This window comes from Dasypus novemcinctus, chromosome 2, assembly GCF_030445035.2.
Source record: "Dasypus novemcinctus isolate mDasNov1 chromosome 2, mDasNov1.1.hap2, whole genome shotgun sequence".
Classification (NCBI taxonomy): Eukaryota; Metazoa; Chordata; class Mammalia; order Cingulata; family Dasypodidae; genus Dasypus; species Dasypus novemcinctus.
In genome coordinates, this window is record NC_080674.1 from 10392398 (window position 1) to 10400829 (window position 8432).

An 8432-nucleotide genomic window follows, 5' to 3' on the forward strand; every position below is an offset into this window, starting at 1 on the left:
CTAAATTAATACACTTACATATTCTTAGCATATCTTAACATGTTTTGTGATTACTCATGTGTCAAGTAGTAGTATATATATTGTGTTAGCTGTTGTACGTTTGTCATTTAAAACATTTGCAGAATCCTCATAGTTTGAAAAAGAATGTGTTCAATTGGGGAATGGGTCACATAAGGAATGGCTGACTTCAGGAAAAGAATTGGTAATAGAAAAATAAAAGAATTAAACTGTGAAATCCTGAATAAAGAGACAGTAGGATTAGTGCAAATTTTAAAAAGTGAAAGCGCATTGCTGTCTAGCTTTGTCACCCACTGTCCTCCAGGGAGCAACCTCCAGGCCATTGTTCTACACCTGTTGAGGCACATTGTGAGCTGATTCTCCTTCATTCCCACCACCATTGTGGTAGATTCAATGTCCTTTTGTGGACTGCCTCTCCAACCTTAGCATTTCAACCAGAGTACCATACCTGTTTTTATAGTTCTATGCCCTTTACCATAACCTCTTTTTAATCACGTCTGAAATCTTAAGAACACTTATTCTGTTCTTGGGCCTATGGCCTGTCATCTACATACACTTGCTTCCAGCCATCTCCTTTTTGACATTGGGATCTTGAATTCTTTGATTCTTCCTTTTCTCCCAGGTTACTAGAGCTTTGCAGGTCTTGCCTTCTCCTCTCCAGCATTCCATCACATTTCCATTCATTTTCCTCAGATCTGTCTGCTGAGCTGTTTTATAAAATGTGAACTTTAGCAGATAAATCCCCTGCATAAATCTCTTCCTACCTACCTCTGGCCTCCAAGTTTGAGTTTTTGAGAACCCCTAACCTACAAGATGATGCATGTGTTTCATTACACAACATTTGAAGCCTTCTGACCTTTGGCTGTTGCTTACATGCTTTCCCCCAAATCCAGACCTCACGCCAAGCTGCCTGCCTTTGTACCTTTTGCAAGTGTTCATTCCAGAATCCCCCCTCCCTGCATAACTATTGCAGAAGGGTTTTTAGTAGGAGTAAGATGATATTTGCATTAAAAAATGTCACTTGCTGCTCTTCGGAAGAATGTAAGATCATACTTTTATTTTTACAAGAAATTAACCCCAACCCTGTTTTTACCACCTAGATACCTTGTGGGGCAGCGCCTTGTGAACTACGAACGGAAGTCTGGCAAACAAGGCACAGCTCCGCCACCTCCACAGTCGTCCCAAGAATAAAGTGGTTATCTCAAGTATCTTGACCTTCCTTTTGCCTTTACTTGTCCTTTTTTGTGGACTTTTCTCTTTGGAGATTTTTCCCCGGTGATCTCTCAGCATTGTTTTTAAGTTAAATGTATTGACTTGTGTCCTCGGCCTTCAGAGAGCAGCAGGTAAGGGCTCTGCTGCTCTCCCTGCATCCTCTGACATCTCTGCCGTCTGAGATCTGTATATGTGTAAATAGAAGTTCCCTGATACCCTAAAACCTTGGATTAAAACAGAATGTGCATTGTACATCTTTAAACAAAAATGTATATTAATTTATTAAATCTAGTTGTCACTTATTTTGGACCTGCTGTGATCTTGACAGGAAACATGCCACAGAGCAATAGTGCAGAGGAAAGACTTTTTAATGACACTTTTTTTCCTCACGGTTCTTAGTAAGTAACTGTATATTCTATCTTCTGGCTATTCAGACTTTACCAAGAACATACAAGGCAACAAGTATAAATCAGCAGTGGAGTGTCTGTGGTAAGAAAATACAAACTTTGTGCTTCACTGTTAATCGTTTTTGGAAGTTATTTTGTATAACACCAAAGCTGTTGTACATTTTCTACTGCCTGATTTTTTTCATGTGTCTGTATTTGTAATATTGTATAGTATCTTGTGGCTAGATGAGGAAATTATTTTTTAATTTTGATAATTTAATATTCCTGGTGATCCACATTGGGAGTTGAGTTTTTGTGCTTATTAAAGGCATGTCTCCACTTTGAAAAAGGGAAAGAAAAAGTAAGAATTAAGATTTTCATTATCCCCCTGTGATCTTTATTTTTCTTATTTGGCATCAGTGGCCAAAAGTCATGCAAGGGAGATTATAAATCTTACAGATAACATCACCAACAATACTACATCTTACTGGAATGAGCACATTGTGAAATGTTTGCCAAGTGGAGATGTGGTTCGTGGCCTTAGATTGATGGTGTCAGAGGAGACTGGTGAACACTCCTAGTCCTGCTCGTTAGCTCATCATTGGATGAAGCCTAGGAAGTACATCTCTCCTGATTTTCCATCAGGAAATCTCAACATTTCCAAAGCTTTTTGTTTACAGAATAAAACTACAAATAAAACCAACTTGATTTTATTTGTCCAGAAGGAAGCTGGCCTCCAACATAGGAGCAGAAATGTATTCATTGGAAACATGCTGTGAAAACTCAGAGAACTGAACCACTTAGCAAACTTGGTTTTTCCTCATAACCAAAGCTCCAAGTCTAGAGAAATTTAGAGAACTATTGAGCATGGCTGCACCTACAATCCAAGTATTTAATGGGTATGGAATATTGTAAGGGTAGCACTTGTTTCTGAGTGGTAACCTTGAGGTTTCCATAGAAAATAGATTGCATAGGTCTTAAGAAACTGTAAGAGAATTTCAATATAGTATTAAAATCAATAGACTAAAATCCGAGGATTGTTTTATATGAAAGTGAGATATAAGCTACCAAAATCAAGAGCAACATATTCTGGTTGTTTTTATATTTCAACAGTTTTTTCCCTAAGTGCTTAGCAACTGCTTGACTCTAAAATATCTTTAAAACATCAGTATCAAAAAAAAATCTTGACATAGGATTCAGTATTATATACTGTTTTGGCACTTTGTAGTAGCCCATTTTCTTGTATTTGAAATAAGGAATTTGCTAGCCCTACCTTTACTTCAGACATTTGGTCCTACTGTAAAAAATAATCATTTTAAAATGTAATATCAGCTGTCATGGTGTATTTCTCTATGTAAATTGTTTTCTTTGGGAGAAAAATATTAAGAATTGAGCATATAATGTGATTACTAATCTACGTTTCTTTTTGAAATTTTCAAAGCATTTGTAATCTTGATATAAACTCATTGGAACACATCTGTTTTAATAGTAAGAGATCTAGGCAGATACTGCAAAAAATTAAAACTGTAAAATTTCAAATGAATCTTATCAAGATATATTTTATAAACAAACACACATGAATGGCCAAAAAATTGCCCTCCATTTCAAAAACTGGCAGGTAATTTATATTACCTTACTTAAGAATTTATCCCTTTTTTTTTTCATTTGTGCTTTGTCCTGTTTGTTTTCAAGAGATATTTCATTAGGAAAACATTTGCTGGTGTAATACTTAGGGTAGCATCCAGATTTTATTAACCAATATTCTCTTAAATATATAAAACCCATAGTTCAGAAAGTGCTGATATTGCTGTCCTTCTCCATGTAGAAATTAATTTTTTAAATCATAATTTTGCGTCATTTTACATTGGGCTAAAACAGCCTTCAAAGAAGTCTATTAGGAAAGAAGACCTTTTTGCTTTATTTTTACTGCAATTTATATATTGAAGACAAATCAACATTTGGGGTCAGTTTCACATGAGCAGTCATCAAATGGTCATATATTAAGTGTGCAGTTGTTCATTATTAGCAAAATTATGTTTGATTTTTTTAAACTATGAAGTACTGATAGTTGAGATGAAAAATGCCAATGTGAAGTTTGTGTGTAGCTAGCCTAAAAGTAGCTTCATGTTTTTAGGGTTTTTTTTTTCCCCCTATTAGATCTCTAGAGAAACAGTGGAGATTGGACATTTCAATTCCAAATGTATACAAAAAGTCATTTTTATTTCAACATTTAATATAACTGATCTTACTGTGGATTCTTGTCTCGTGTTTTTTCTTTCTCTCATTCAACTAAGAGAGTACCTTTCAGATGATTTACTTAATATGTTATTCCTATATTGGCAGAATGCTACTATTAAAGTGTGATTCTTGAATTTAGGTTGAATTGATGACTTTTTAAAACAAAACAGAAAAGAAACCCTAGATAGTTCTGCATTTGCAGACATACACACAGGAGACTGTAGTGCCTTTATAGGATTGCTGGGCACTTTTTAAAAAATTGCAAGTTAGCTGCTGCTTCTCATTTTCAGGGATCACTGTTTTAAGCTCTCTACTTAGTGTGATAAAGTGTTTTCTATTGTAAAACCAAGTGATTATGTTTAAAGTACTCTAGTTTAGAAGGTTAACTGTTCAGTTGCCATCAAGAAAAGAACAAAAGTAAAAAGCCTTAGCACTAGAGTGAAGTGTCTTTAAAAGCCTCATTATGGAAATACTCTTGACTTCTTTGGTTAAGCTGTCCTGGTCCTTGTTTAATTTGTCCCCTCAATCAGTTTTTACAATTCAGCCTATTACTGGCCTGTGTCATTCTTTTTTTTTAGACAACCAGCTTGCGTAAGGGCTTCTTTGGCATTGATAAAACATAAAGACAGCATATATATGTTTTTAATTACTGTTTATTTTGTATGAGTGCCCTTGTTTTGTAGTCATGAAAATAGCGTAGTACCTTATGTGAGAAGGTGGTGGTGATGGAACGGCCAAGGAGTGATCGATGTAGAAGCTAAATAGAACACTTCATTATCTGGATGTTTAATTTTCAGTTAAAAGAAACACCTTAGATACTCAGACCAGGTTTCCATGCACATACTCCTAAAATGCTCCCTTTTTTACATGGTCACTTGTTGCCTTTTGAGTTGAGAAAACAATTGTGTAAAGTGGATGTTAATTGTAGCCTAGTTTTGTTTTATTTTTTCTTTGTTGCAAGCTTTAAAATTAAAGAAATGTTCATTACCAGTCAGCATAAATAGATAATACATGTATGTGTGAATATAGTAATTATGTAAGGAAAATAATTCACTTATTTGCACATGATTGCAATAAGTTTAGAAGTGTAATTGCTGAGATCATCCACCTGCCCCCAGGATAACTGTAAAACTATCCTCATTGGGAAGAGCAAAGCCTGTCTCCACACCCCCACTCCAAGATCCAGAAAGCTTAAGCTTCACCATGGGGGTTTTTCGTAGATGGATACTTTGATAGAGTAAAATAATTAAATTCATGCCTACATGATTGACCCATTTTTCCCAGAGAAAAAGGAAAGCATTGCATGAGGCTGCTTCTTCCTAAGTGCTCTCTGTGAAGAGATCCTTCTGCTTCAGACTGTTTTCTTGCCTCAAGAAAAACTGTTTTCCTTTGTTACTAGATACACTTCTCTCCCCCCTATGATTTGTTCAGTTAAGCATAATTTATTTTAAATGTAGAGGTGGTTAGGGAAAATGCTATTTGAGTTCTAGAACATCTTTAATCTTGTGGGGTTAAAGTTTTTCAGCCACGGAAATTGTGGTTGCAAAACTCAGAAACTGGTCATAATCACCCACCTAAATCAAGTGGATTAAGGGTGTGAGGAAGGCAACATCCTCCCAGCAAGTATTTTGAGTGCCTGGTTTGTCTCAAGGCACATGTAGTTCCTTTTGCATTATCGTTTGAAACTTCTTTCTTTATATGTGCAACAGTGCCCTTGTCTTTCTGCTCCTCTATAAGTTTGTTCAGTCATTCTTCTTGAGAATAAGGAGGTTCATACTCAGTCCAGGAACCCCTGTTCTTTTTTCAGTATGATCAACCTGCTGGCTGCACAGATCCATTGGTCTGATGGAGCAGAATGGAGACCAGAATTAGATTGACATGCTATGGGACAGTTGATATTTGACAAAGGTGTAAAAGTCTTGAACAGATGGTGCCAAATAATTGGGCATCCAGATGCAAAATTTAAAAAAATTGATCCATACCTTACACCAATTATTAGCCAAAGGGGTGCTGATGTAAAATACCAGAAATTGGTTGGTTTTTATAAAGGGTATTTATTTGGGGTAGGAGCTTACAGATACCAGGCCATAAAGCGTAAGTTACTTCCCTCACCCAAGTCTCTTTTCACATGTTGGAGCAAGATGGCTGCCAACGTCTGCGAGGATTCAGTCTTCCTGGGTTCCTCCCTTTCTGGGCTGGCTTCTCTTTCCTCTGTATGCTTACTTCCTGGGCCTCCAGCTTAAGGCTTCAGCATCATACTCCAGCATCAAAAACTCCAACATCAAAAACCCTTAACTCTGTCCTTCGCCATGCCTTTTATCTGGCACAATACCCTGCCCTACTGGCACCAGGAGGTTTACATAATTACTTAATCAAGTAAACCTGTGGATCCAATATAATCTAATTGGCCCAGAGGAAAAAGATCAGTTACAAACCAATATTTCTTTTTGGAATTCATCAATAATATTAAACTGCTACACACCATATGCAAAAATATTCCAAAATGGGTGGTTGTCCTAAATGTAAAAGCTAAAACTACAATTTGTAGAAGAAAACAAGAAAATGGTCAGGGCCTTAGGTTAGGCACAGATTTCTTAGATAAACTGCTATCAAGCCTAAAACCCATTTAGACCACCACTCTTGGCTTTTCTCTGACTTAAGTGGAGAAACTAATGAAGCTTTAATACCCAGAGCACAACTGTTGGAAGAAATGTTGAACTGGACTTCATCAAAATTAAAAACTTATGTGCTCTGAAAGATAAAAGGATGAAAAGACAAGCCATAGAGTGGGAGAAATATTTTAAAAACATACTTCTGATGAAGGACACATACCCAGAATATAAAAAGAACTCAAAATTCATTAAGAAAGGTGGAAGCAACCTAAGTGTCCATTGGCAGATGAACAGAAAAACAAAGTGTGGTGTAATGGGGACTAGTACTCAGTCTTAAACAGGAGTGCAGTTCTGATGCATGACATTACATGGATGAACCCTGAAGATACCATATTGGATGAAATAGGTCACACACAAAGGAACAGATACTGTGATTCATCTTGTTTGGAATAGCTAGAATATGCAAACTCAGAGACAGAAAGTAGAGTAGCGTTATCTGGGGCAGGCTGGGAGACTGGACAGGAAGGGGGAATGGGGAGTTAATGCATAAGGTTTTCTGGGGTGATGGGAAAGTTCTGGTAATGGATGGTGGTGAGGGTAGCATAACATTGTGAATGTGATTAATCCCTCTGAATTAAAGAATTACATGCTTGGGAGTAGTTGAGATGGGAAAGTATGTTGTATAAATGTTTCCATGATTAAAAAAAAAAAGCTCCTATTTAAAGCTACCTTTCCCAGGCTACACTGTATAGGCTGTGTTCATCCCCTCCAGAGTGCCCTGTGTCATTGTGCAGGCTGCCATGTGAAAGGTGACCCCCTTGCCCAGTTTTGCACGTCCAGTGTCCTGCCATCCCTTCCACTGGCTCACTAGATTGTACCTGTCAGGCATATTGCTCTACAGTTCTGCCCCTCGCCTGCATCATTAATGTCTCTCTTGGCTCATTCACATCATCATTCAGGTATTGCTCTCATCTTCCCATTCTAGTCCTATCTATTTGGACTCTGAACTGCTTTGCTCATTTCTGACCTCACTTTCTCCTCCAGCAATTGCTCCCTTTCTCTTTGCTTTTAAGCAAATGCCTTCAAAGAGTTACCTGTACTCAACTGTTTCCAGTTTTTCTTCTCTCATTTTCTTACAAACCTCCAGGTTTTTGCTTCCACTATTTCTCCTGGAATTGCTCTTGTATAGGTCAACAGTGACTACTAGTAAATTCTGTGTTTAATTCTCAGGTCTCAGTTTCATCTCACCTGACAACGATTCGCTGCTTGAAACATTTCCCTTGGATCCCAGGATGCCACAGTCTCCTAATTTTCCTCCTATCTGTTTGGACTCTGAACTGCTTTGTTCATTCAGTCTTGTCTTCCAACTGTTATAAGGCCCTGGCAATCAGTCTGGGCCATCTGTCCCACCTACACCCATGGACTTGAGGATCTTGAGCAATCTCATAGCTTTAGTGGTCAGCTGTAAGCTGATGACTTACATGTGTATCAATACATATCCATCCTTATTCCTTGAACTCCAGACATAATAAAATTGCCTAAAACCCCAAACTTAGGTCCAAAACACAACTTTTGATCCCCGCACCCCAGTTAATAATCAACTGGATGGAGTTGCTAAGTCGAAAATGGTGGAAACAATCTTGACTTTTCTCTCATACACTTCATATTTAGTCTGACAGCAAATCTCTTCAAAATACATCAGAAATCTAGCTACTTCACACCATTCCCAGCCACATATGGGTGCAGAGCTCCATCACCTGCCTGGATTAGTGCTGTTTTTTTCCTGTGCTCCCTGCCTCTGTCCTTGCTGTCTTTTTCTTTTTTCTCTTTTCAATGTTGAATCCAGAGTGATCCTTAACATTTGATTCGGATCGCATCCATCCCCTACCCAGAATCCTCCAACAATATAAGCCATTGTGTGGGATAGTAACATCATGCTCAGAGTCAAAGCCAAAGTCCACAACGG

The 8432-nt window shown here is 37.6% G+C and overlaps 1 protein-coding gene across 2 annotated transcripts in view; it reads left to right on the plus strand.

Annotated features, from left to right (window-relative positions):
- The window catches only part of MARCHF6 (membrane associated ring-CH-type finger 6), a 110161-nt gene extending 106292 nt beyond the window's left edge, over positions 1-3869 (plus strand). For both annotated transcript variants that reach the window (XM_012517980.4, XM_058306866.2), the window contains one exon: positions 1119-3869. In XM_012517980.4, coding sequence (XP_012373434.1) covers positions 1119-1209 — 91 coding nt within the window. In that variant the 3' untranslated portion in view covers positions 1210-3869. The remainder of the gene's footprint in view (positions 1-1118) is intronic.
- Positions 3870-8432: the final 4563 nt, after the last annotated feature.